The 27,097-nt window shown below is 46.8% G+C and overlaps 2 protein-coding genes across 11 annotated transcripts; one reads left to right on the top strand and one right to left on the bottom strand.

Annotated features, from left to right (window-relative positions):
- The first annotated feature begins 9,626 nt into the window (after positions 1-9,626).
- On the top strand, positions 9,627-20,387 carry CAMK1 (calcium/calmodulin dependent protein kinase I). Of its 4 annotated transcripts, none has more exons than XM_016134492.2 (12): positions 9,712-9,836; positions 11,992-12,106; positions 13,828-13,959; positions 15,173-15,247; positions 15,340-15,478; positions 16,300-16,426; positions 16,521-16,596; positions 17,528-17,640; positions 18,222-18,300; positions 18,396-18,483; positions 19,879-19,996; positions 20,105-20,387. In XM_016134492.2, the coding sequence occupies exons 2-12, from the start codon at positions 12,024-12,026 to the stop codon at positions 20,185-20,187; spliced, it is 1,113 nt and encodes a 370-aa protein (XP_015989978.1). In that variant the 5' UTR covers positions 9,712-9,836; positions 11,992-12,023; the 3' UTR covers positions 20,188-20,387. The 4 variants fall into 4 exon arrangements, with proteins under 4 accessions (XP_036075103.1, XP_015989978.1, XP_015989979.1 ...); XM_016134493.2 differs by lacking the exon at positions 9,712-9,836 and adding an exon at positions 9,911-10,066; XM_016134491.2 differs by lacking the exon at positions 9,712-9,836 and adding an exon at positions 12,259-12,574 and having other exon boundaries at positions 11,989-12,106.
- On the bottom strand, positions 19,661-25,453 carry OGG1 (8-oxoguanine DNA glycosylase). Of its 7 annotated transcripts, none has more exons than XM_016134487.2 (8): positions 25,332-25,453; positions 25,019-25,240; positions 24,451-24,698; positions 23,717-23,896; positions 22,095-22,276; positions 21,093-21,243; positions 20,904-20,953; positions 20,317-20,662 (listed from the first exon to the last, which is right to left on the bottom strand). In XM_016134487.2, the coding sequence occupies exons 2-8, from the start codon at positions 25,123-25,125 to the stop codon at positions 20,573-20,575; spliced, it is 1,008 nt and encodes a 335-aa protein (XP_015989973.1). In that variant the 5' UTR covers positions 25,126-25,240; positions 25,332-25,453; the 3' UTR covers positions 20,317-20,572. The 7 variants fall into 7 exon arrangements, with proteins under 7 accessions (XP_036075102.1, XP_015989973.1, XP_015989972.1 ...); XM_016134486.2 differs by having other exon boundaries at positions 25,019-25,130; positions 25,332-25,447; XM_016134489.2 differs by having other exon boundaries at positions 25,019-25,130; positions 25,346-25,430.
- Positions 25,454-27,097: the final 1,644 nt, after the last annotated feature.

Here is a 27,097-nt window from a genome sequence, read left to right as displayed (position 1 = left end):
AAAAACATGAAATGCAATAGCTAGGGGCTTGGTGGTGGGCAGGGACAGGGTGGCCTCCAGAGTTGGCCAGTCCAGCAATTCAACAGAGCCAGCAATTCCAGTCTTCACACTGACATCTACAGAGTCAGCTTTCACCTAAAGTGGGTTCCCCTCCAGTGTGGTGGCAGCCAGTAGCAGTCAATGAAGGCCAATTGGTTCCTCATTTATAGCCAGCACACAAGAGGGCAGGAAGGGGCAGCTGGCTTTCATGGCCCACCCAAAAGAGCAAGAATCCTTTCCCAGACACCCTTATGTCTTACATACCCATTCCTGAACCAATCACTGTGGCAAGGGATGACTAATAGATTTAAACTAGTGAGTATCTGCTTTCCCACTAAGTCCAAGGCAATGGGGAGAGAGAGTGGAACCCAATGAAGATCTGAGTAGGAAGGGGAAGTGAATGTTGGATAAGCCTACAGTTTCTCTTCCACAGCCAGAGCGGGAAGCTACCCCTGGAGAATCAGATGAATAAATAGGCTCCTGTCCTTGCTCAAATTTGCAATGTACTATAGGAAGGTTAAGGTCCACACAGGAGAGAGGAAGGGATTCCCTGAGGGAGTGACCTATGAATTGAGCCATAAAGCAGGATGGCAAGGGCAACAAACATTCTTGTATACCTAGCACCTCTCCTGTTGGTGGACTGCCCTTTCCTCATTCTAGGTAGCTCTTGTGGGACTGTCAAACTAGAGTGGATGCATGATCCCAGCATGGCCAATCACAGTATCCCATCCCTTTAGCACAATGATTGGTCCAAATAGTGGGCATGCAACCCAAGCTGGGTCAATAGGAGGCCTTCCATAAAATTGCTTGTGTGGTTGCTGAGAGAAGACGGTTTCTCTTCTGAATCAAAAGCCATAGAATATGAGGTTGGACCACCTGGTGACTCACTTCCCTGCAACATACATGAACCTGCCTGAGAAGCCAATTGAGAAGCAGAGCGAGGAGGTGGAGAAGGAGATGGTCCTCATGATGTAGCTAGAACCCTGGATCCTCCAATGACATCAGCCCACAGATGTTTCTTTTGGCTTAAGCTAGCTTGCTTTGGAGTTTTATCATTTGTAAGCTAAAGACCTGACTAATAAAAGTGGATTTGGGCAAACAGAAGGATGGAGTAGGGTCCTGGGAGTGGGGACAGCATGAGGCTCAGCCTCCCACATGGCGCAGGGCCTCACTGCTGAGTTTTTCAGTGACTCATTGCTTCCAGGTTCCTTATAGCCTTTTCAGAGAGAACACTAGTTAATTAGTGAAATTAAGTGCTCAGTACATGTTAGATCTCTAACAGGCACTATTCTAAACTCACTAATCTACTGAATCTTCTCTACCCCATATGGTAGGTACTAACAACATCCATTTACAGATGTAGAAACTGCGTCTTAAATTACATACCTTATTTGGTTAAACAAGTGATAAGTTCTTGAGCCAGGATTTAAACAGTCCATCTGACTTGCAGACGGAGCCTCTTCATTACACAACTCATTGGGGCTCCACTGCCCTACAGCCTATGTGAATATTAGTCTTGGGCAGTATACAAGCTGTGCAGCCATGCAGGATAGATCCCCTTTTCTTAATTACTCACCTTCATGTTCATTAGGCCAGATCATAAGTACAGTGGACATCATTGGTAGAGAGGTCCAGGAACAGAAGTTTTATGGAGGAGGTACATTGGGAGCTCAGGTCTCAAAATTAGGTAGAATTATGATGAAAGGAAGGTTGATATAAATACAGTCATGCATGGCATTGCAACATTTCAACTAATGACATACCATGTATATGATGGTGGTGGTCCCATAAGAAGAACCCACAAGAAAAGTCACAGTGAGGGGTTTAGCAGAAGCTTTTGCAGACCTCAACAAGCTCCCTAAAAAGTTTGAAAACATGGGCCCCAACACCTAAAGGTTTTCATTAATAGAGAGGAATGTTCGTGGTGCATTATCTGCTTATAAGCAACTCTGTGATGAAACAAACCAAGTAGACCACCGTGGACATTTCTGAAAGTAGTGATACTTTCTCAAGTAGAGCCTCAGGCAGGTCCTTCAGAAAGTATTTCAGAAGAAAGCATTGTCATCATAGGAGATGACTGTTCCATGCATGTTAATGCCCCTAAAGGCCTTCCAGTGGGATAAGATGTGGAGATAAAAAACAGTGATATAGATCTTGCCCCTGTGTAGGCCTAGGCTAATGTGTGTATTACTGTCTTAGTTTTTAAACAAAAAAGTTTTTTAAGAGTTTAAAAAATATTTTTAACTATAAAAAAGCTTATAGAATAAGGATATAAAAACATTTTTATATAACTGATGTATTATTATCAAAGAGTTGAAAAGTTAAAAAATTTAAAAGTTATATTAAGCTTAGGTTAATCCGTTATTGAAGAAAGAAAAGTATTTTTAAATAAATTTAATACAGCCTAAGTGTTCAGTCTTATAAAGTCTATAGTAATAGATGGTAATGTCTTAAGTCTTCACATTCACTCACCACTCACTCATCCACCCTGACTAACTTCCAGTCCTACAAGTTTCATTCTTGGTAAGTGCCCTATACAGATGTACCATTTTTCAATCTTTTCTACCATATTTTTTACTGTACGTTTTCTATGTTTAGATACACAAATACCATTGTATCATAGTTGCCTACACTATTCAGTACAGTAACATGCTATACATGTTTGTATCCCGGGAACAATAAGCTAGATCATCTAGACTAGATGTATAGTAGGCTATACAATCTAGGTTTGTGTAAGTGTATTCTATCATGTTTGCATAATAACAAAATTACCTAAGATGAATTTCTCAGAACATATTCCTGTCCTTAAGCAATACACGATTGTAGAAGGAAGAACTCTAGAGGACTGATTAGACCCACTTCATTAGGGAAAAAACAACTTTGAAAGATCAGTTGTGAGAACTGTAGTTATCTAAGTTGCACACCTACTATCTGCCTGGTATTGTGCTGGGCCCTTTACTCCCATGTCTTATTCGATGCTCACTATATACCTACAAGGTGAATAGTAATATTCCCACCCTATAGAGGAGGACACTGAGGCTCAAAGAGGTGCAGTGCCTTCTGAGGCCACACAACCTTGGTGCAGGAATAGTTACCAGCTCATGATTGTACCATCCTTGACAGAATTGACAATCATAGTGGATCAGTAAGTCCCTTATTATGGCCATATCCATGTCTGCTGGAGCCAGAGGAGGCCTCCTTCATGGTGTTCAGAGGAAGCTGGGTTCCCGTGAGGAGGGGGAGAGTAGTTCCAGCACTCAAGTCTCCAATTTTAATTTGAAACAATCCTGACACCTTATCATTAGTTTGGTGAAAAAGCCTTTTGTGCCTTGGTCCTGAAAGGTATCCACTATCATTATTTCTCCAGAGTCCCAAATATATTACAACTGATTTTCAGAAACAACAGGGTAAGTGAGTAGAAGGGCTATTGGGTAGAGGTTAAGCTCTGAGTTGAGAATGTGAACCAATATGAGTCCCCAGCCCCTACTAGCTCCTAAACACTCTGGACTGACTGACTCAGTAAATTTTGGATCCCAGGTGATTCCTGGTAAGAAGGAAGCAATGGCTAGAACTTGGAATTTTGTGGAAACCTGGTCAGAGAGTAAATTCTTTTCCTCATCTGAAGTTCAGGACTCAGTGGAAAGAACTAAGCACAAATGGACCATGACTCACTCCTTGATGTATTAATTCATTATTTTGTCTCTTCACTTATCTGGCTCATTTAATCACTCCATCTACTCACCACCACGTCCTCATTCATACTTTTTGTTCCCTCGGTGACCCTGTTTCCATGGCTGAGAGCTGTGTAGGTGACTAAGGCTCCAGATATGGGAAGACAGCTAGGTAGACAAAGCACAAGGCAATAAGAGCAATAATAGAAGAATGTAAAAAATCTATAGAGACCTGGGACACAGAATGACTTAACAACTTAGAGGATTGGGAAAGGTGTCAGTGAGGATGTGGAAAGGAAGGTGCCGGGCAGAAGACATTCCAGACAAAAGGAACAGCAAGGCAGAGGTGTGAACAGCTGGCCTGCTTAGAGAGAGGTGAAAACTTCAGTGTGACTGGAGCCTGGGTGGAGGGTAGGGGAAGGATAAGGGATGAAGCTGGAAAGTAGGTTGAGACCAGGCTGGGACAGGCTGTGAATGGTAGGTTAAGTATGGGCTTTATTCTGCAGGTCAGTGGTTCTCAAAGTGTGGTCCCTGGAACAGTAGCATCAGCATCACCTGGGAACTCAATAAAGATGCAAATTTTCAGGTCCCAGACTATTGCATTAGAAACTCTGTGGGTGGACCCCAGCCATCTCTGTTTTAATATGCCCTCCAGGTGATTCCTAATGCATGTTAAAGTTTGAGAATCATTTTTCTAAGTAGCAGGGAGCCAGGAGAGTTTTGTGAGCAGAGGAATGCCATAATAGCACTCCAATTCAGAAAGCACTTTGATAGTATAGAGGCTGGACTGATTGGAGGGAATGAGAGTGAAATTAGGGCAGACAGGAGTGCAATCATGTACAAAGAAATACATCTGAGATGGTGGATGTGGCAAAATATCCTCCAAAATCTGTTCTCTTTTCTTCTATGGTTAATAGAACTCTTGATTTTTAATTGGACATATGGTTCTGAAAGACTAAATATCCCAGCTTCTCTTACAGTTAGGTGTGATCTTGTGACTAAGTTTTGGCAAATAGGATATAAGTGGTCATGTTGGTAACTATGAGGTTATACATCCCAGTGATGTGCCTTCCATGTTCCCACTTGCTCCTGGCTGAGATGAGACATGGCAGCAAGCCATTTTGAAACATGTGGTCAAAGATAACACCATTAGCACAGTGGAGCAACAGGATAAGAAGCAGTATCCCTCTTACCTTTTAGTCATCATACTACCTCAGGACTGCTTATGGCCAGATTGTTATATACTTCCACTTAAGTCACAATTTTGGGAGGTATCTATTAGAGAAACCAAACCTATATTCTAGCAGATACAGTGAACATATAACATACCAAGCGCTCTTTTCAAACTATACCTGCTTCCTTCTCTTCCTTTATTCTTTCCCTTTCTTCCTCCTTCCTTTTCTTCCTTCCTTCCTTCTTGCCTGCCTGCCTTCCTTCCTTCCTTCCTTCCTTCCTTCCTTCCTTCCTTCCTTCCTTCCTTTTATTTTTTTGCTTTCTCTCTCAAAAGAATTTGAGAAAGCTTTAAATTGAGGTTGTATACAATGAATTTCATAAAATACAAATATCAAGTTAAGCCCATAGGGATTATTAAGCATCAGATTTAGCTCTAAACTTCCTGGAAGCCAAGGAAAAATGGAAATAAGATGAATCAGTCTCAGAACATTTGATAATATCAAAGGAAAGGGCATCTCCTAGTCTTCCTGACAATAATTCCAATATTTGCTCAAATGGAGTGATAATATTCTTCATAAATTTGACAGCAAATGGAGATTGAGTTTCACATGGTGATTTCTTATCACAACCTTTGAAGAAAGCTCAGGGCATATTGTTAAAACACAACTCCTGGACAATGTGTTTTAGGGTGGGACCAAGGGACCAAGTTAGGATGGTAACACTTTACATGAGTCCCCTCATTTGCTCCTCTCAATAACCCTATGTAAGAGCAGGTAATACTGTTACTCTTATTTTACAGATGAGGAAACTAGGATATAGAAAGGGGAAGGGCCAGATCAGATAACTGGTGGTAAGCCAGTTTTGTAACCCAGGGCTGAGACTCTAGAGGCCTTATTTTAAAAGCCCCTCTCTGGACCTGCCAGCCACATATAAAATTAAAGGTATTGTGGGTTGAGAATCAGAGAAAAGCACAAGGATCATTGCCCCAGAATATGCCTATGTTAGCCAAAAGAGATCAGTGAGATCCTATAAATACTGGAGGAAACTCTGAGGCTCTTAAGATGGGGTGCTCCTGATAGTGTAAAAAGTACGGGTAGGCACCATGAGGGCAGAAGGGAAAACCCACATTTGGAGCTTGACTAGAATATGTGGGGCTTCAAGAATGTCAGGAGAAATAATATTACAAGCAGCTGTCCTAAGGCAGGTGTTGTCTAGAAAAGGCAAAGAGAACGCTTCTCCTCTGTCTCATCTATTAATGAGCACCTACTATGTACTACTATGTGCTGGGAACCCAAGTGACAGCAAGGGAACTAGCCTACTAGGTAAAAGGCACTTTCTAAGTTGTCTCATTCTCAAAATAATGCTACGAAGTAGGTATGATTATCAGTATGCCGTGTTATAGAAGAGGAAACTGAGGCTCAGAACAGTGAAATGATTTGCCCAAGATCCCACAGCTGTAAGGGTGGAGGTAGGGTTTGAACACAGGTCTGTCTGACTCCAAAGTGTCTTTTCATGCACCATCCCTGTTTCAACAGTAGGAGAGAAAAGATGTGATGGACATGACACTTAAATTCATTCTATTTCTTTGTTGTTGTTGTTGTTATTGTTTAAATAAAATTTAAATAATTGAACACCAAACTGGTATACACCCACCAAAAATGTTTCTTCAAACATCTTAGAGCATATAGCTTTGTTCTAATTTAGGATTATTTCTCTGAAATTGATTCCCAGAAGAGGGACTCCTGGGTCAAAAAGGCCTGGATATTATTTAAGTTTTTGATGTGTATTGCCAAATTCCTTTTAAAGATTTTAGTAAGTCATTTTCCCACTGGAAATGTAGAAGTATCCATTGCTCACATTAACATCGGTCTTCAGTGTTACCAGTTTTTTAAATTTCAAATCTGAAAGCCTATAAATGAGTTCTTTTAGTTTGGATTACTTGTGAGGTAGAAATTTTTCCATGTTTATTGTGTTTCATCTGTCTCTTTTGACCATTTATTGGATTGGATTCTTAGTCTGTTTATTGTCATTTTATGTGTTCTTTACATAATAGAAATTTTAACCTATTGTCTGTAAAACATTTCCCCAGTCTGAAGTTTGTCTTTTACTGTTGGCTATGATTTTGGAGTAGGGTAGGGGTTTTTCAGTTTGTTTCTAGCAATAGAAATTAAAAGAATGGTTTATTGTTTTGTAAATAAAACTGTTCATCTTTTCCTTGTGATTTCTTTCATTTTCTCCAATCTTAGAAAACCATTCACTCCTCCAATGGCTTATTTTCTGTCAAGTCCAAGAATTGTTGGAGCTATCTGAGCTGCTTTGTCATCTTTTTAATAATAAAGGAGAAAAGAGGATTTATTTCCTTTTTCTCTTCATAAATTTGACTGGCTTTTTGTCTTAGTACCTTGAAATGTGCTCATGGCTGGAGTGGAGGCTGTAGGTAGAAATATGTATATGCATTCCAAAAAGTCTAGAAGAATATGAACCAAAAATATTAACACTGGTTGTTTCTGACTGATGGGAGCAGGGCTGGGATGGATTTGTTATTCATATCTGCCCAGCACCCCTATTTCTTTCTGGCAGGATACCCCTCTTCATTCCTTGGGACTCTGGTGTGGCTGCCCATGACAGTACATTGCCCAATATAGTACCTCATTCTTCTGTCAATAGTTTTCGGGGCTAGCAGAGCGCATCAGAGTCCTTCCCTGAGTGTATATCTCCCCTTCTGCTGGGTTTAGTGGGAAAGCTTGGATTGCCTCACACCATGTTTTCTGCGAGGCAGAGGGGATCACTCTGCAGAGGAAAGGAAGTCAGCGTGCAAAGAGAGATCGAGACAAGGAGAGATGAGAGAAAGCGAATCCTATGAGTACTGCATCTCCAGTTGAAGTTTCCGAGCCCCTAATCCCTGATGTTTTTCCTTCCATCTAGCCTAAGCTATTGTGAGCCATACATAGTACCTCTTTGATGAAGCTGATTTAGGTTGGGCTTCTGTTACTCGGCAAGTGAAAGAATCTGACTAGTGGCAAAAATGGTCTTTGTCTGTTTTTAGTATTTTAGGTAATTTTCTTGCAATGATCACATATCATTTGTTTAGTAGAAATATTTTTTAAACAGAAGAAAAGACAATGTGTTTGATTAAAAAAGAAAAAAGAAAGCACTAGTGCCCTAGGACACTCTCAAAAGTAGACAAAATGTAAAACAGAGCATAAAAGTTGTACAAGTTCTCAGGACAGACAGCACCTTATCACCTTGGGAATGTTGTCAGCGAGATAAACAGGAATTTGTGGTAAGACAACTCTAGCTCATTGGGTGTGCTGGGTGGGTGTAGGGAGGAGAGAGGAGGGGCTCAGCCCTGGGTACAAAGTGTGCGTTCTATGGACTAGAGAGTCTGAGATATTGAGATTTAGCAGAGGGAAATTGCCTCTTAGGCCCCTGTCTCTGGACAAATCAGGTCCCTTCTCTGAGATTCAGATTACACTAAATCTAGCCCTCATATTTTGAATCCCTACAGTATTTCAGGCACATCTATTACTCATAGAATTCTCAGGAGAATTGAGTCAGTCATTATTATTCCCATATTCCAGATGGAGAAACCGAGACTCAGAGAGGTAAAGTGCGACTCAGATAAGACAGTCCCTAAAACCTTTCTAGGAACCTCAACCATCTTCCTCTCTCATCCGTAAACTGAGCATAATAAATTTACCACCCTCTGACACAGTTGGGAGGGTAAGAGAGGGAAAAGCCAGTTGAAACTGAGTTGGGGTAAGCATTGTCTTCTCCCCATCTCCAGTTGGAAAATGGAGAAATTCAGGAGTGGGGAGCAGCACTGGTTGGTAGGCGACTAAGTGGAGTAGGAGCTCGAAGCAATGTGCCTCCTCTGCTTAGCCGTGTCCAGCCCCACCCCCATTCCTTCTAGTTGCTCCCTCCTCCTTCACTCCGCACCGAATTTCTTCCCAAGGAAGGCCTTGCGCAAGAGGACCTCGGTCAGGTCCCTTGGCCCCCTGCCTGCCGCCCCAGGAGCAGTTTCATGCCTACCCCCTCCAGCAATCAGCTCCTGGCGCCTGCCCAGTCACGTGGCACTTCAGTCCTCTTTGGCCTGCTTCCTCAAGGATCCTTATTTAACTCCCTTTCCTTCCTCTTTTCTCCCTAACCCCAGTCTCTCTGGGCAACTCACCCATTTTTCAAGGGGCAAGTGTAGGGGATTGGGAATCAGCTAGCTCTGCCTCGTTGACAGACCTCGGACCTCATTTTTACTGTTTGTCAAATGGGGCCCCCACCTTGAGTGCTGGATTCTTTTCATTAACTACTTTTTTCCTGGCCTTTCCCTGCTCCCCCATTCACCAGCCCCCCGCCCCTCCCCCCCGCCATTAGTCTCTGGAGCCCTTCTGGGGGGCCTAATTCCCTTCTGGGCTCTGGAGGTGGGGTGAGGGTGAGGGGAGGATAAAGAAGCCCAAGAAGCCCAGTCTGGGAATTCCCAGACTGTTCTGCAAGAAACTCTACTAGGAGACAGTGAAACTGGCCAGCCTCTGGCATCAGAGACCTGGGTTCGAATCTGTCTTTGCCTTGGACCAACAACTGATTTTGAATCCTTCATCCTTCTGGGTCTCAGGTGTCCCTTCTGTGAAATGGAGGTCCTACCGGAGGCGGAGGGCTGGAAGAGTCCAGAAGAGGATCTGACCTGTGCTAGGGGTTCCCCTTGTTTCTCCCCCGCCCCCGCGCCCCTTCCTCAGCCCTGGAGCAGAGTCTCGCCTCCCAGTCTCTAGTCCCTGCGCCGCAGGCTCCTCCTCCACTGACATCAGAGCCGCAGGCGGGCGGAGGGAGCCATCTGAGCCCGAGCCGAACCCCAGAGAGAGAGCAGGCGGGCGGGTCAGGCGCAAAGAAGCGGCAGACCGTGGCGGGAGCTCAGCGCCAGCCACCTCGGGCCTCCCAGCCAGCCCCACGGTGGGGCAGCCGCAGGTACAGCCCCGGGCCGCCACCATACCGCCCCCCCCACCCCGCCCCGCTCCCCTGAGGAGGGGCGGCCGGACCCCTCAGCCAATGGATACCCTCGTCCAAGAATGGGAGGGGGTGCCGGGAGATCTGGATTGTGGGTGGACAGGGCTGGGCCTTTCTCCCCGACCTCTGCCCTGGGCTCAGCAGGTGCGCTAGGCTGGCCAATGAAGAACTGAGTGGAATAATAGAGGAAGGTAGGGAGGGGAGTGTGCTTGTGTGTGCTTGTGTGTGCTTGTGTGTTCATGTGTGTGTGCGCGCGCGCTTGTGTGCACACACGCTCAGCTGGGCATGAATGTAGAAGGGCTGGACTTCAAGAGGTAGAGATGTGTGTGGGCCGTGTTGCCGTGTGCTAATGTCTAGCACAGGCCTGTGGACCATATACAGAGTTTCCGTGTTTAAGTGTATCCTCATGGGTGGGGATGTCTGTGAATCCGTGCTTTTGTTGCAAATATGTGTCCAGGTGTTGTACATGCTAGTATCTGGCTCAAAAGGTAGTAAGAGTTGGGAGGATATAATATTGTGTACTGAGGATGTTCGAAGTTAGGCGTGTAAGGTGTAGGAGGAGTTCAGTTTGGCGTGTAGGAGTTTCTAGGGTGTATAGGACCTGGAGGTTGAAGGATATGAATGAATTTGGGATGTCTGGTATACAGGTAAGGTGTGTGTGTGTGTGTGTGTGTGTGTGTGTGTGTGTGTGTGTGTCATCTTGTCTAGGTGTATAGAGATGTGTGCCTCAGGGTGTGAAAGGAATCTGTTGGAGGGATATTTGTGTGAGGATGTCCGGGAGAGTGTGCATTGGTCAAGTGTGCTGAGTATACATATATTATCAGGTGTCAGGGTATCTGGGTATGGAGTGTGCTGGTCTGGTGTTTGGGTTCAGATGGGTAGGTGGGGCTTGGTGTGGTGTGTCTGGGTTCAGGGGTATGTATAGAACTGTGAGGGTTGTATGTGCCATGCCTCCAGGTACATTTTAAAACTGCCTCTAGAGCTTACCATCAGCTCTGCTTTCCTGAAGTTTCTGTGCCTGGGATGGGTGGCCAGGCCTCGCTAGGAAGGAGGTCCCATCCAAGAAGTGGGATCTCACACCAGGGCACCTTTCCCTCATTCTCCTTCAGAGGAGGTAGAAGGAAAGTGCCCTCCTGAGATAACACAGCACACTGGGCTGTTTCAGTCTCACCCCCCAGGGGCCTGGGATGGGGTTGAGAGGTGTGTTTTCTGAATGGGCCCCAGTCTGCCTTCATATTGGAAGGACCAGCTGAGGGCAGTCCCCTCTAAGGCCTTTGCCCTCAGCAAGCTTAGCTGAGGTCCCAGTGAGGTGTCATTTGAGAAACTTTGAACCCAGCCCCTGCCCATCTTCAGTCTCAATCTCCCTGTTCCCTATCTGATAAATAGAGAGTGAACTCCCACCTTCTGTTGACAGAGGTCTCAGCAGAGCAAGGTATAGACTGAATCAGGGTCAGGCGAAGTCAGGAGGGGTAGGCTGGGTGGGACCATTTCTCAGGCTTTTGGGACTCAGATAGGGAGTCAGGAGGGAGTGGGGTAATAAGAGGCCTGGTGAGCTCCAGCTGTGGCTGCTGTTGCCTTGGTAACAGTGCAGAAGGAGCTATTTAAAAATGTGGCTGAGATATTGCTGGAAGCCCAGGCTGCCGGAAACCTGATTTCTAAGAGGCTAAGCGGGGAGAAGGAGGAGGAGGGAGAGGAGACATCCCACCAATTCCCAGGGTGGGGCTGGGACATTGCTGGTTCTGGAAGGAACAGGGGGAACATCTGGGGCTGTGTGCTTCTACAAGCTGCTCTAGGGTCTTCTCTGCTGTCCTTACAGAGGACAGTTCCCCTTCAGTGTTTGGATTTGGAGAGAGAGAAACTGAGAGGTGGAGCTGAATAAATGAATGAATGAATGACTTTGTATAAAGACTTTGGTGCCACTGTGAAAGAGTTTCCTCTAGGCATAAGGATTTGCTGAATGAACAAATGACTGATGAATGAATGAATGTTGAATGATTTTTGTCGAATAAATGAATTAATGAATAAATGCAGGGTGCATAACTGAATGGGGCCTCCAGTAAGTTCCCACATAGACTATGAGCCCAACTGAGTCTTTTCCTCCCATTCCCTTTTCCAGGAGCCCTGGCTGTGGCCGGGGGACAGTGGGCCATGCCGGGGGCAGTGGAAGGCCCCAGATGGAAGCAGGCAGAGGACATTAGGGACATTTACGACTTCCGTGATGTTCTGGGAACGTGAGTCTCAGGGCAGGAGAGAAGGGAGCAGCTGTCTCTGAGCTAAGGGGTGGGGTTGGGATGGTCTTCACTCTTGGGCCTGGCTGGCTAGGGAGGCCATCCAGGGTGGTGCTTCTTCTGGTCTGTTGATCACTACTTCCTGTTTCCTACAGCCCAGGCCCTGCGGAGACCTTGCCATGGCCCAGATTGGTCCCGGCATTTCACTTCTGGCTAACAGTGGGTGGAACAGGGGCTGCTATTGTCACAGCTCCAAGTTCCTGTGAAGAGAAGGAAGTAGGGGAGAATGAAGGAGCCAGTTTATCCAACTTGCTGCCAAGAGCTGGGAGTTTTGGCCTAGGTCTGGGAATTGCAGCTGGGCATGGCTCTGTTCTCAGTGTTGGAAGTCCAGAAATAACTTAAACCTGGTCTCTGCCTTCAAATTGATACCAGACATGTAAGGGAGATAGACTGACAGAAAATGACAACAGGGTATGTGCTGGGCTCCAGTTAAAGAAGGGAATGAGGACTCTAGAGCACAGAGGGAGCAGTGTGTTCTATCTGGGGGAAGACTTTCTGGTGAAGGGGATATTAGAGCTGAGGACTGAAGGGTGGGTAGGAGTGCATTCGTCAGAGAGCGAGGAGGATAGTCTAGGCAAAAGGAATGGTATAAGCAAAGGCTCAGAGGCATGCTTTGTGTGGAAAGGGGTAAAGAGTCTGCTGGATTTTATAATCAGAGGCTGGGGGAAGAGTGGTAGAGGCTGGAGAAGAAAAAAGAACAAGTCCTGTAAGACTTCAGAAGCCAAGCTATGGAGGCTGGACTTTATCCCACAGGCCGTAGGAAGACATTTAAGACTTTTTGGCAGGTTTACAATTCAGGATGGTCTCTCTGGCCACGGCATTGAGGGTAACTTGAAGAGGAACAAGACTGGAAACCAGCAATGAGGCTACCACAGTCACTAGTTATTCTGATGATTGAGATTTCACCATGAGAGATGCTTTTCTTTTACTTATGACTTCTCATTATCCCAGGAAAAGCAAATATTTCTAGAATGAATACTCTAGTAAGCCCGCCTTAATCAATGAACTTCAGAGCAAGTGAGTTTATTTGTTCCCTACTAAGAGCCTGTTTTAAAGCACTGCTTCTCAAATGAAGTTTCTTGTTAAAATGCAAATTCTGATTTAATAGGTCTGGGTGGGGCCTGAGATTCTGCACTTGTAAAAAGTTCACAGTGATGCTGATGGTTCTTCAAGGATCTGAAGAGTGTTAAATTAGCCATGACTCAAATTGGTTTTAGCAGAAAAAGGTATCAATCATGCACACAATCAAAAAGCCCAGGGTGTAAACTTCAGGCATGGCTGAATCCAGGGGTTCACTTGATATTATCAGGAAATGTCCATTTCTCAGCTCTGATTTCCTTTGTGCTGGCTTCATTCTTAAGCAAGCTCTCCCCAAGTGGTGGCAAAAATGATTACCATTAGCCCTAAGCTTATATGCTACCAGCTTAGCAGGAAAGAGCACCTTATTCTCAAAGTGCCAATAACCTGGCTTGCATCACATGACCCAATTACATGGCTAGGGCATTGACTACTCTGATGGCACTAGAGGGTGGATAAGTGTTGGGAGGAGGCTAATCCCACCTTCTTGGTCCAGAAGTGGTTATATAACTCATAGGGGATGGAGGAGAGGCTGGAGGGAAGCTGGGGTTCCAGTTCCTCATCTCATAAATCCCCTCTCCCTGCAGAGGGGCCTTCTCAGAGGTAATCCTGGCAGAAGATAAGAGAACTCAGAAGCTGGTGGCCATCAAATGCATTGCCAAGAAGGCTCTGGAGGGCAAGGAGGGCAGCATGGAGAATGAGATTGCTGTGCTCCACAAGTGCGTGGCCCATAACCTGTCCCTGCCTGGGTTTACCCTACCTTGACCCTTCTCTACCCCCTTCCCTGATGTGGGCAAATCATTTAACCTCTCTGAGACTCAAATTGCTCATTTATAAAATAGGGTAATAATCCCCACTGGTCAAGATTGTAGAGAGCATTAGAGGCCCTTTATTTCAAGTACCTGGCACAACAACAACTAATATGACAAATGTGATTGAGATGTCACTGCTTATTTACAGTGGTTTAATCTGTTTAGTCAGGTCTAAAGATCAATCCTTGAACATGGCTTGAACCCACATCGCAGCTAGTGTTATCACTAGACCTACCTCAAGTTCTCCCTACATAATAAGCCACTCAACAAATTTTAAAATATCTATGTGCCGACCTTCTGACTAAATCAACACCAACTGGTCTATGAATTGCTCATGCTGATATGAAACTTGCTACCCTTGCTGGAAAACTTAGAGGATCTTTACTTCCAGTCTCCTCAATCTCAGTCTTCCTGAGATTTCTAACCACCCTAGGCAGGGATGAAATGATCATTTCCACTACTGGTGGTAGTGGTGGGGGGACTGAGGCCCAGAGAAGGCAAGGACTTACCCAGGGTACACAACAGTTCTGTGGCAGAGCTGTCCTCCATCAAGTTCAATCACTGCCATTGGTTCATTTATTGAGTATCTACTATGTGCCAGGCACTGTGCCAAGCATCTCACTTACCTGCATTATCTCATATGATCCTCACCCCAACTCTTTAGAGGAAGCACTGTCATTGGCTTCATAGTATAGATGAAAAAACTAAGGCTCAGAGAGGTTACACTCAATTCAGTGAACATTCGTGAGCACCTACTCTGCACCAGGTGCTGGAGGAACAGTGCTGGGTAAAGTGCGGAGGCTGACAAACTTATAAATTGAAAAAAATGTTTAATCATATATTGATCGGCACTGAGGTGAGAAGAATAGAATAGAATAGAATAGAATGTGGTAGAGGCAGGTTTGAACCCAAGTCTGTACGATGCCAGAACCTAGTGTTTACCTCTGTGTTCTCTTTCCTTCCAATACATTTTAATCAATCATAGTAAATCAGCTTTTCCCTTTGGGACCCAGATACTTGGTTTGTCCTACCTAGGTTTTCAGGTGGTGGCTCTTCGAGGTGAGGGTGGGAAGGTGGCTGAGCTGTCCTTATCTCTGAATCACCTCATTTCTCCTTTCAGGATCAAGCACCCCAACATTGTTGCCCTAGATGACATCTATGAGAGTGGGGGCCACCTCTACCTCATAATGCAGCTGTGAGTGGCCCTGCCTCTGCCTCTTCCTCAGAGCTCTCCCTGCTGCTCTGTCCCCCACTTTTTTGGCCAGACAGCCCTGTCCCCTGCTGCAGGGTGTCGGGAGGGGAGCTGTTTGACCGCATTGTGGAAAAAGGCTTCTACACAGAGCGAGATGCCAGCCGCCTCATCTTCCAGGTGCTGGATGCTGTCAAGTACCTGCACGACCTGGGCATCGTACACCGGGACCTCAAGGTGAGGTGCGAGGGTGTGAATAGCTGAGGCACCCAGGGGTGGGGACTCTGCATACTCCTCACTATATGACCTTGGGTAACTCTCACCGTTTGCTGAGCCTCAGCTTCCCATCTGCAAAATGGACCTTGTAAGCCCTAAACTGCCTCCTCCCATTCTAGTTCAGACATGCAAATGGATGCAAAGGTGAACTCTGCTGTCATTTTATCCAAATAACGTCTTGTGTCTTTTTCTGACAATAAAAGTCCCACTTGCTCTTTGTAGAAAACTTGGATGGGAGAGAAAAATATAATGAAGAAAGCCAGAAACCCCTGAAATCGTACTTCTCAGAGATTGTGATGGGGTTCACATGGTGTAGTGCATCTTATTCTAGTCTAGAAGACCAGATCTGATTTTAAATCCTGGCCCTGTTGCTCCCTAAATGTAGGTTCTCAGGCAAGTAAGTCAGTTTGCCTCTCAAGGCATCAGTTTCCTCATCTGCAAGGTGGGATTATTCAGAATGGCCTGGCAGGGATATGGTAAGGATGAAATGAAATCAAATACTAGCAAAAGATCTGGCACAAAGTAGGTGCTCAAAAATTATTTCTTTGGGTCTTCACAATAAACAAGTGCCTCCAACATCTCTGAGGCCATGTACTTTCTGGAACTTTTAACCTCCCTGAGAACTTCCTTGAGTTGCTTGTGCCTCCAAACAAGATGGCAGCCATGAAGCCACAGTGGCTTTTGGGGGCCCGTTGTTTCTCAGTAAGTACTTGGGAGACAGAAGGTTCTACCAGCCTCTGGCCGTCTCTAACTGCCCCTTTCCCTCGCTCCTGCCCTCCAAGCCAGAGAATCTGCTATACTACAGCCTGGACGAAGACTCCAAAATCATGATCTCCGACTTTGGCCTCTCCAAGATGGAGGACCCTGGCAGTGTGCTCTCCACAGCCTGCGGAACCCCGGGATACGTGGGTGCGGAGGGCCCTGGGCTGGGGCCACAGGCAGGGGAGGAGCCAGGAGCTGCAAGGCAGAGATTTGTCACCACCATGTCCTCTTCCCTCCATAGCCCCTGAGGTCCTGGCCCAGAAGCCCTACAGCAAGGCAGTGGATTGCTGGTCCATTGGCGTCATTGCCTACATCCTGTGAGTTGGGGCTTGGCTATTGGGGTGTGTGTTCTCCTCTCCCTTACTTTGCTCTCTTCCTCCCCTCTATTTCTTCCTTCTTACCATCCACATTTTAATCTACCAATTAATGACTAATATTACTTCATTCAGTAGACACTATGTTACAGGCACTGCATCGAGCACTGGGAGAGAACGAAACAGGGAGTGCTCAGGGAGCAGATACTCTAGTAGGGGAGACAGACAAATAAATAAACAAGGAGACAAATCTGTTTAAAACAAGTGAATAAATCTATAAAATAATGTCAGGTGGTAAAAAATGCTATGAAGAAAAATCATCAAGCAGGGTAGGGAGATGGAAATGGATGCCATTTTATTTTTTATTATTATTTATGCCTACAGCACCTGGTCTTTCTAGGTGGTCTCCCATCCAAGTACTAACCAGGCCTGACCCTGCTTCGCTTCTGAGATCAGACATTGGGCTTGTTCAGGGTGACATGGCCACAGACCATGGACTGTGGCTCCACTGGGGCACGAACCCAGGACCTTCTGTGTGTAAAGCAGATGTGCTAACTGCTATACTATGGAACCACATCTTGGTGCCATTTTAGATAAGGAGGTCAAGGAAGCCCTCTCTGTGGAGGCGACATTTGAGTGGTATCCTGAGGGAACCAGACATTCAAGGTGTGGGGGAAGAATGATTTAGGCAGAGGAAACAGCAGGTGCAAACGCCCTGAGGAAGAAAAGATGGTGGCATGTTAAGGACAGAAAGAAGGTCAGTGTAGCTGGACAGGAGTGAAGAAGGCAGAGAGGGGTAGATTCTGCCCCTCTTTTGTAAAAGGGGGAACTCCTTCCTGTGGGTCCTGTTTGACCCCCAGACTGCCCTGAGCTCCATCCCGAAGCCAATGGGTACACTGAAAATGGAATTGAGGATGAGTTTCTCCCTGCCCAGGCTCTGCGGTTACCCCCCCTTCTATGACGAGAATGATGCCAAACTCTTTGAACAGATTTTGAAGGCCGAGTACGAGTTTGACTCTCCTTACTGGGACGACATCTCTGATTCTGGTATTTGGGGCTTTGCCTTCTTCCTCTGGGCCCTGCCTCTGATGCCTTCCTCATCTGCTTTGGGGGTCTCCTCATTGCCTTCCTTCAGTCATTTCCCTAGCCCCAGACTAAGAGCTACCTTTGAGACCACTCTACCCAAGGTACTTCCCTCTGCCTGGCTCTGGTCTGAAAAACCTGTAAGCCATTCATTCAGCCTTCAAAGTATTGTTGAAAATACCTCCCCCACTGACTTCCCAATGCCTAGAATACCACATAAAAATTTTCATCTATCCTTTTGTGCTTCCTATTAGGAGGCAAATCTGTGAAATTTTCAGCATTTACATACCAGTGTGAATACACTGAGTAGAATCTTCTCTAAGAACAAGTTTTTCTTAAGAGACAAAGGAGAGAGCTGGAAGGCTGGGTTTGGGTGGAGGGCTTAGAGAAAGATAACATGTGGGGTGGGGTGGTGCATGGACAGATTTGACCTCTTGTCTTGCCTGGATGCCAGGCCAGACCTGAGGGGGGGGGGGTTCTGTCTTGGGGGTGTCCAGAGGCATTACCTTGCTGTTTCTGTCTTTGCTTTTGTCTTGGGGGTTCAGCCAAAGACTTCATCCAGCACTTGATGGAGAAGGATCCAGAGAAGAGGTTCACCTGTGAGCAGGCCTTGCAACACCCGTGGTGAGAGCGCCTATGAGCTGTGAACTGGGCTGGGGTCTGGGCCTCCCAGGCCTGCCGCTGCCTTCACAGATAACCCTCCACACACCCTACCCTAGGATTGCAGGAGATACAGCTCTAGATAAGAATATTCATCAGTCAGTGAGTGAGCAGATCAAGAAGAACTTTGCCAAGAGCAAGTGGAAGGTGAGACCACATCCCTAGTCCTAGGTCCCAGCCTCCCTGGGACTCCTTCTACCCCACTTCCCCCTTCTAGACCTCAGCTTTCACAGCACCTAACACCACGTTGCATACACAGTAACAGCTCAGGGATGCTTATCGAAGAACTTCATTCATTCATTCATTGTTCATTCATTCATTCATTCATTCATTCAGTGTTCCCTGACACCTACTGTATTCCAGTGAGGGTCCCTGACCTCCAAGTCTAGAACAGTATGTAATTCTTCTTAAGGAGATATCTAATCCAACCTACGGGATCCTGGAAGCAGCATAAACATGGTGATGGCCTGACAAACCTGACAGCTGAGTAGGAGTTAGCTAGGCGCAGAAGAATAATGTCTGAGACAGAGGGAACCAATGTACAAAGAGTCAGGGGCAAGAGAGTGTGTCCATTCAGGGAAGTGCCAGTGCTGGACTGGAGGGGCTGCAGGCACAGTGGGGACTGAGGGGCTGTGGGGCAGGAGCTCAGGCTGATCAGGGTCTCAGGTACCAAAATGGAGCCCTGACTTGATCCTGAGGATGCTGAGGAGCCCCAGAAGGATTTCCAGCAGGAAATTTCCCTTTAGAATGGGCTCTCAGGATGCAGCCAGAGACATGGAGTGAAGGCTAGGAGACCCCTTAGGAGGCTGTGGCAGAGAGGCACTCAAGAGGCAATGACGGTTTGGACCAGAGCAGTGGCAATGGGAACAGAGAAGAATGGATGGTCCAGGAGTCGTAGAAGTTGGAATTGACAAGTGATGGTAGAATGGATGTTGGAGAGAGAGAAGATGTCATGGTCTGGACCAAGTATTTGATTAGGGACAGAGTAGACAGTGGTATTGTTGCTGAGATGGAGATCCTTAGGGGCAGAAACTTGTCTTGGGGAGATGCTTTTGTTTTTTGACATGGTGAATGGAGAGGTGTGTGGGACATCTTGGTGAGTATGGTGAACAAAGAATGATGCACACACCCGGGCAAGTTACTTAACCTCTCTGTGCCTCAGTTTCCTCCTTTAACAACAGTGACACTAATAGTGCCCACCTCAAAGACTTCTGTGAAGATGAAATGAATTATTATGTAAAGTACTTAGAATGATGCCTGACATATAATGCTATATAAAGTGTTTGCTATTATGTGTATATGAATTAATTATATATAAAAAGTAATATATATATGTTTATATCCATACATTTTATGTATGTGTGTAAATATAAATATGGGTGAGTATAATTTAATAAAGCCTTGCAGATGTTTTGGGGGATTTTAGGGGTTCAATCAATAATACCTGAAAATAACAGAACCACTGCAAGAATCCCACTGCCAGACCCTGCCCCATGATCTCCCACTCTCTTAAAAGTCCCTTCTTCCCCCTCTTCCCCACAGCAAGCCTTCAATGCCACGGCAGTGGTGCGGCACATGAGGAAGCTGCAGCTGGGCACCAGCCAGGAGGGGCAGGGACAGACAGCAAGCCACGGGGAACTGCTGACACCAGCAGCTGGGGGTGAGGACCAGGGCTCTGTGGAAGGGCATGGATGGTCCACAAAGAGGTACCCAGGCTGGAGTGGAGGGTCTGCTCCTACAGCCAACTCTGTTCTCTCTTCCCATGTAGGGCCAGTGGCTGGCTGCTGTTGTCGAGACTGCTGTGTGGAGCCAGGCCCGGAGCTGTCCCCCACACTGCCGCCCCAGCTCTAGGACCCTGGATCCAGGGTCAGGATCCCCTATGTGGGAGGGGTTGGGGGCAACCTGCTCCCCTTCCCTCCCAGAACTGGGGAGTTACTCTGCCCTACCTCCTACCCCACCCCTTTCCCTACCACTCCTCCATTGCATTTTCCATACAAATGTTTCTATTTTATTGTTCCTTCTTGTAATAAAGTGAAGAGGATAAAACCATACATAGCTCTCTGTCTCGCTAGATAAGCCCACCCCACATTGTTGTGCCAACTGCTTGACTTGAGGGTGCCTAGCCTCTGAGGTAGTTCTAGAGAGTCCTCCTCCCCAACATGAGGCTGGATGGGAGAAAGTAGTGGGGAATGGAGCAGGAAGATATTGGGGAATCCCTTTGTCTAGTGCCCCTGACCTAGCTGTCAGGCCCTGTGGATCTCTTTCTGCGCTTGGCAGGCAGCTCCTGAGCTTGGCGAGGCTGGCGCAGGTCAGCACTGAACAGCACCTGGGGGTAGAGGGAGGAGAGGGTACTTGGGGTCAGGGCTGGTGGCAGTATGGGGAGGTAGAAGAGGTCCTGTGTGGCAGGACCTCTTGACTTTACTGGAGTCAAGGCTGGGGAGGGAGGGTGGAGAATCCTTTGGGATCACCTAGGGTGGCGATGGTAGAAGAGTCTACCGGGTCAGGGCTGGGAGAGAAATCCTATGGTGTCTGGGTTGGAGGAAGAGGGGAAGCCTAGGTACACTCACCGCTTGGGCCCAGCCAGCATAAGGTCCCCACAGCCTTCGGAAGAAGTTTCCTAAATTAGAAATGATGAAGCAAAATTAATTGGTTCCTCCTGCTCCCCATCCACAGTGGTAGGGTTGTTGGAAGAGGTGTGAGAAGTTTCTGCCACTTCAGCCCACTACCAGCCCTGGCATCCCACTCTCTCCCCTTACCTAATTCTTTGTTGGCCTGGGGGTTTGGACCCTTGGCTTGCGTAGTGGTGGGGTACCAATTGTAGTCACGTTGGGCGATCTGCCACATGTGGACGTCCACTGGCACAGCTTGGGGCTTGTCTAAGGCCATCAAGCAGATGCAGTCGGCCACCTTTGACAGACACAGAGCAATCCATAGAGGAGGAATGGCAGGATCCATGCAGCATCCTGCTTCTAGCCCCAAAGATAAAGCCAGCTACTTTACCTTTCACTCTGATGTTACTGTTATTTTATATTCTCAATCAACATATACCATCTATTAATAATTTAAAAAATAGCCATGATGAGAGTGCTATTGTGTGAACATCTATGTGGGCCAGGCTCTCATCTTAACGTGGGAAGAAAGTGGTGCTGTATCCATTTTGAAGACAAGGAAACTGAGGTACTGAAACGTGAAGTGACTTGGCTCAAGTTACATGGCTGGGAAGAGGCAAAACCAAGATTTAATGTTAGGCTGAAGTTCAGAGACCATTAAAAATAAGTTCATTAAACAAAAATTCATTTTCCCAAACGACAGGGAAGTATAAAGAAGAAAATAAAAGGCAAGTTCCCAATCATCTTATGCTAGCTAACCCTGTTGAAATTAAAAAAAAAATTAAGTACATGTAATTTCAAGAAAAGAATAAAATGAAAAGTAAAAACATCTTATTTTCTTCCCAAAGGTAACCACTATTAAGTTTCTTGTGATTCCTTCAAGAAATTTCTGCATACATATATATAGCAGTATATATATGCACCTAAACAAATGGCCTTCCTAAAAATGCATTCGAAGGGAAATGTCCTTTATACTCTTTGCATTTTCTTTAATAAAACATCTGCTTGTATACTTTTTTCCTGTCTGCTCTGTCTCCAGAAGCCAAGTCTGCACCCAGATCTCAGGCCTGCCTTGTCTCCTACTCTGCTACTCTCCACATGGGTGGTGAGGGTAGCTCCTACCCTCTGGGGTTTCACCTTGGTACCTACCTTGGTGCCCACACCAGGCAGGGTGCAGAGGGCCTTGTGGGCCTCCTCATAGGGGGCCTTGCGCAGCTGTTGAAGCCAGGGCAGCCCACCCTGTTCTTCTAGGATGGCTCGGGCACTGGCGCTCACATAGCGGGCGCGGTACCCTAGGCCCAGCTTCCTGAGTTGAGTCTCCACCTCTGGCCCTGTGGGGTAGGAGAGGAAAGGAGCAGGGGTCAGGCATCCTCAAATCCTCCCTGTCCTCAGGCTAGTATGAGCCCTCTAACCCACAGGAATGCTTTCTCTAAGCACCCCTTTCCCACCCCTTACCACACTCTGGGAGACCTCAGGACACTTTTATGTGCAAAGGAAAGGGATAAGGCCTGGGTTCTGCCCCTCTACAAATATTTTCTGAGCACCTACAACATGTTGGGCTCTGGAGCAGGGACTGAGAAGGGTTTGCTGCCCTGGAAGAACTCCCCGATTAAGTTCCTTAACCTTTCCAAAGGGCTATTCAAACCCACAATCTAAAATAATAGCTATAAAAAATAAAATAATAGTAATAATAGCAAAAGCTTCTTTGATCAAGTGCTGTGTATCAAGCACGGGCAAAGTGCTTTAGATACATTACCACACTTTTCTCAAGGACCCTGATGACAGTACTGTTTTTCCCATTTTACAGACAGAGAAATGAAGGCTTAGAAGAGGTTAAGTAACTTGCTTAAGAAAGAACACAGTGGAGACGGGATCTTGCACCTGGGTCTAGGACAGCAACACCAGTGCTCCAAATCCATTACACTCCCCTGCTTCATGATTGCTTTATTCACCCTTCAAGCCCTTCTAGATAGAAAATGTTATTCCCAGCCTACAAACAAGTTAAGAGAAGCTTGGAGAGGTGAATGAATTTCTTGAGGTCTTATGACTACTGAGCTGAGAGCTGAGACCCAAGACTGGGTTTCTAAGCACCAAAAACATTTTTTCTCTAGGCAGGCTGTCTCCTTGCTATGCAGTCCCCAATTACTTTGGTTCTCAAATCTACTGAGATTCTTGTCTCTGTAAAATATTTGTCTCACAGGGCTGCTGTAAAGAACATGTATGTCTTTGGATACAAAATAGTTGGGTTCACTGTAAAGACAGCAACTTGAATCTTCTGCATACATCCCATATGCTAAACACTGTGCTAGGTGCAATATGGGTATTCCTTTATATAACCCTCGTGACAACTCTGTTAGGTAGGTGCTATTATTTTCCCATCCCACGGATGAAGAAATTGAGGCACAGAGAGGCTAAATAATGTCAAATAGCTCAAGGTCATATAGCTAGAAGTGCCAAAGTTGGGATTCAGATCCAGAAGTCTGTCTCCAGAACATGAGTTCTTAACCCCGAACCACTGTAAACTGAATACAGATGTTTTTCTGATGAGGCACTGAACCCACAGGGCAAAAAGCACACACTAGTGAAGTGCTGACATTTCAGGGACAGATAGGGATGATGAGGTGTGACGGGATGATCAGACCAGGCAGGGTGTTCTGGATGAGGGCAGAGGGAAGGTAGGAAGCTTTGAGATGGGAGAAAGGAACGGGGGGAGAACTGAACAGACTATGAAAGCTGGTGGAGGACCTGGGGGTAGGGACCCATCTACTCACCAGCCAGGGCCTGCAGGCTGGGAAAGCCATGGTAGGTGACCTCATCAAGCTGGATGAGCTCAGGTCCGAAGGCCTGGCAGAGCCGCTCCACCATGCCAGTGATGCGGGCAATGTTGTTGTTGGAGGAACAGATGAAAGAGAAAAGGCACTCGATGGGGTCCTGTTGCAGGAGTCGCACACCTGGAGATTGGAAAGGCAGGGAGTATAAAAAGCACAGGCTGTCGGGAGTGGCCTCTCCCACCCTCAAATCCTAAATACCAAGGCTCCAGGGGGATCCCAGGGAAATAAAGGATAGCGTTGTTGGAGAAAGCAACACCAGATCCCTCATTCTTCACTGCATTTTGTGAGGTCTGGGTTCTCGACCCATTCTCTAGATAAAGAAGCCACAATATAAGTGCTATGAGGGTTGGGATTTGTGTCCATTTTGTTCACTGTATCCCCAGTCACACAACAGATGTTCTGTAAATATTTACAAAATAAATGATGTCACCTGCCCCAGGTCACATAGCCAGGATTTGGCTCAATATCCTTGTCACTACACTATGGTGATCAGCAGGACAATAATAATAGTAATAACTTCTATGCAACAGGCACTATTCTAAACCCTTTACATCTATGAATTTCTTTAATCCTCATAAAGTCTTATGAGGTGGTCCCCATTTTACAGATGGTAAAACTGAGTAAGCTAACCAAATTACAAGAACCCCAATCTCTGTCCCAGGCCCTGTACTCACCTTGAAACTTCTGAGCTACTCCTTTGAAATGGGGGTCCATGGAACTCCAGTGGTGATACAGTTTAGCCAGACTGACATCCAGCTGAAAGTACTGGTGCACCGCCTTTAACTCTTCTGGCGTGGGCCTGCCAACCTGGCCCTTTTCCCCTCGGTACACAGTGCAGTAGAGCTGCTCCTCAGTCTGGGTCAATGTCCATACCTGGTCCGCCAGCACGCCACTCCAGTGTGCAGGGCTTTGCTCCCTCCACCTGAGCCCCCAGGCACAGGGCAGCCCCAATACTCAGTTTCCCTTCCTGAACCTTTTGGGGCCCACCCAACCTACAACTGTTCCATATACAAAACTGATTAATGAATTATAAAGCAAAAGTGCTTTCTTTTACATCGATTACATCATTTGATCCTCATAACACTGCACAGGCTTATTACATCCACTTTATAAAGGAGGTAACAGGCTCACCGCTGTGCCTCAGTTTCCTCTTTTACACCCTGAGGTTTCTTCCATCACTCCCAACATTCCTTTGAACCCCAAGCCTGCAGTGCTGTGGAATCAGGAGCCAGGGTCACTCACCGGAAGGACTGTCCAGAAGCCAGAACCAAGTCCAGACGCAGTTCAGAGCGTGGACAGGGGATAGAGGACCACAGGGCCGGGGCGGAGGCTAGGGTACGGTGTCCCATGCTACCTGGCAGAAGGGAAGGGCTAATATTTCCACGTGACTCCGCTCCATAATGGCAACGCCCACCAAAAACCACGCTCCTTAAGGCCTCGCCCACCAAGTCCTGGCCTCTTCGTCTGTTTAAAGTAAGCCCAGATTCATTTAATTCCTCCATTCTCCGCAGGCCCCGCCCCTCCCACTAAAGCCCCGCCCCCCACTCTGTCCCACCTCCTGCTCCAAACCTCCGGCCAGATATATCCTCCCCCTTCCCTATGGCCTCTGGGCTCTCGGCATTGTACTGTGAGCAGCCGCGACTTTAGGAAGCGCGAGCAAGCGGATTCTTCCGGCTTTTCCAGGGGCCTGCCTCGCTCTCACCGGAAGTAGGGCTCAAGCCGGGTTTATTGGACTCAGAGGTAGCCAATCCGGGGGAAAGTAAGAGGTGCCAATGAGAACGGGCACGGAGGCGGGTGGGTGAGCCCTCCCGAGGCACCTCAGCGGTTGGCGCGCGCCGGGCTCGCTGCCTGCTCTGGTCCTTCTAGGTTTTTCTGCGCTCGGCGGGTTGGTGTGTCCTCGCACCCTGCGGACCAGGCTTAGAGTTTTTCTTCAGGCCCCAGTCCTCACAGCCTGATCTCCCCAGAGCCCTGGAATCCTCAGGGCTTGCCCACCCCCACAACCAAATTCACTGCAGTCTTCAGGGAGCCTCTCTACACCGCGCTCTCCTCGATCCACCTCCCATGACTCCCTCCTTCTCTGAGACTCGGACCCGGACCCGGACCCGAACATAGCTCCGGCCTTCCGAATCCCTGTGAGGAGCCTCTACAGAGTCCGTCTCCAGAGGATTGTCTGCGGTCTCTGGTCATAGGCCTCCTCACAGACTTCATTCTGTCGGAAGCCTGTCTCCACGGGTCATCCCGCCTCGGCCACCGTCTGCTGAGAGTCACAGCTGCTCCCTGGTCTCAGGGCATTCCTTCAGTGCACCGTCTCACACTAATGTGCCTAATGCGGCATGTGCAGGGACTTTCCCTGGAACTGGGAAAGACAACTCAGAGCCCAAGGACAAGTTCGTGGCTCTGAAGCCCTCTCTGCTTAGCCTGGATTTCAGGGCCGCTGCCCATGCCCTGGAAAGATGTATTATGTAATTTCTTCCCTTCTGGAGAAAGACAGAAAAAGCAAGGAGCTAGGAGACATGCACTTAGTCTGGGCGATTTTTCACCTAGCATAGTGATTTCTGGTTGCTGTATCTGAATTATATGACTGATCAGACTGCAAATTCTTTAAGGGTAAGATTTGCAGCTAATTTTTTTGTGCGCTATCCATTTTACCTAGCAGAGAGTACCAGGAAGGTGGTCTCATCAGACAAGTGCTATCTTTGTTTCAGTTCTTCCAAGGCCTCAGGTAACTACTTCCCATGATTGTCTCATGTGTAAGTATGCCAGCCCACAGGCGCCTATGACTTGGAAGGCATGCCTTCAATAAATGAATAGGAAAAGGTGCCAGGGTTGAGAATGAAGAGCAACCCCTTACATTCGTGCTGTTCCCATTTAACAGGGCAAAGTCACAGATAGTAGACTCAAGCACTTGGACCAACCATCCTACTGGCAAAGGACTTGAAGCATCTCAAGTTCATGAAGGAATGGGCATTAGACTCTGCCTCTAGAATTTCAGCATACTGGTTAAGCAGCCACCTTTGCAGACAAACAGACCTAAGTTCAAATCCTTGTTCTGACTTCCTAGTTGTGAGAACTTAGGCAAGTTACTTAATTTTTCTAAACTCCAGTGTCTTTGTGGAGATAACCACCCTGTTATTAACCTTCCCCCATAGTTAATACAAGGATTATATGAAACTATCTCAAGGTGCTCAGCACAGGGCCTTCCACTCAGTAAGTGCACAGGAAATGGAAACTGTCATATTATTTTTGCTGTTGTCTTACAAATGCAGCATGCGCAGCAGCCAGCAACCACTTGGGCCCAATTATTTACTATCCCTGGGGGAA

Source organism: Rousettus aegyptiacus, unplaced genomic scaffold (assembly GCF_014176215.1).
Source record: "Rousettus aegyptiacus isolate mRouAeg1 unplaced genomic scaffold, mRouAeg1.p scaffold_m13_p_4, whole genome shotgun sequence".
NCBI lineage: Eukaryota > Metazoa > Chordata > Mammalia > Chiroptera > Pteropodidae > Rousettus > Rousettus aegyptiacus.
Note: the sequence above shows the minus strand (reverse complement) of the source record. Positions and strands in the feature narration are given on the sequence as shown.

Excerpts from the sequence above, each read along its gene's own strand:
- CAMK1 (XM_016134492.2), top strand. The coding sequence starts at position 12,024 with ATGCCGGGGGCAGTGGAAGGCCCCAGATGGAAGCAGGCAGAGGACATT. Across the intron at positions 16,597-17,527 it reads GGCGTCATTGCCTACATCCT|GCTCTGCGGTTACCCCCCCT; the intron begins GTGAGTTGGGGC and ends CTCCCTGCCCAG. Across the intron at positions 18,301-18,395 it reads CAGGCCTTGCAACACCCGTG|GATTGCAGGAGATACAGCTC; the intron begins GTGAGAGCGCCT and ends ACCCTACCCTAG.
- OGG1 (XM_036219209.1), bottom strand. The coding sequence starts at position 25,278 with ATGGAGGAATTAAATGAATCTGGGCTTACTTTAAACAGACGAAGAGGC. Across the intron at positions 24,699-25,018 it reads GCTTCTGGACAGTCCTTCCG|GTGGAGGGAGCAAAGCCCTG; the intron begins GTGAGTGACCCT and ends CTGGGGGCTCAG. Across the intron at positions 22,277-23,716 it reads CAGCCTGCAGGCCCTGGCTG|GGCCAGAGGTGGAGACTCAA; the intron begins GTGAGTAGATGG and ends CCTACCCCACAG.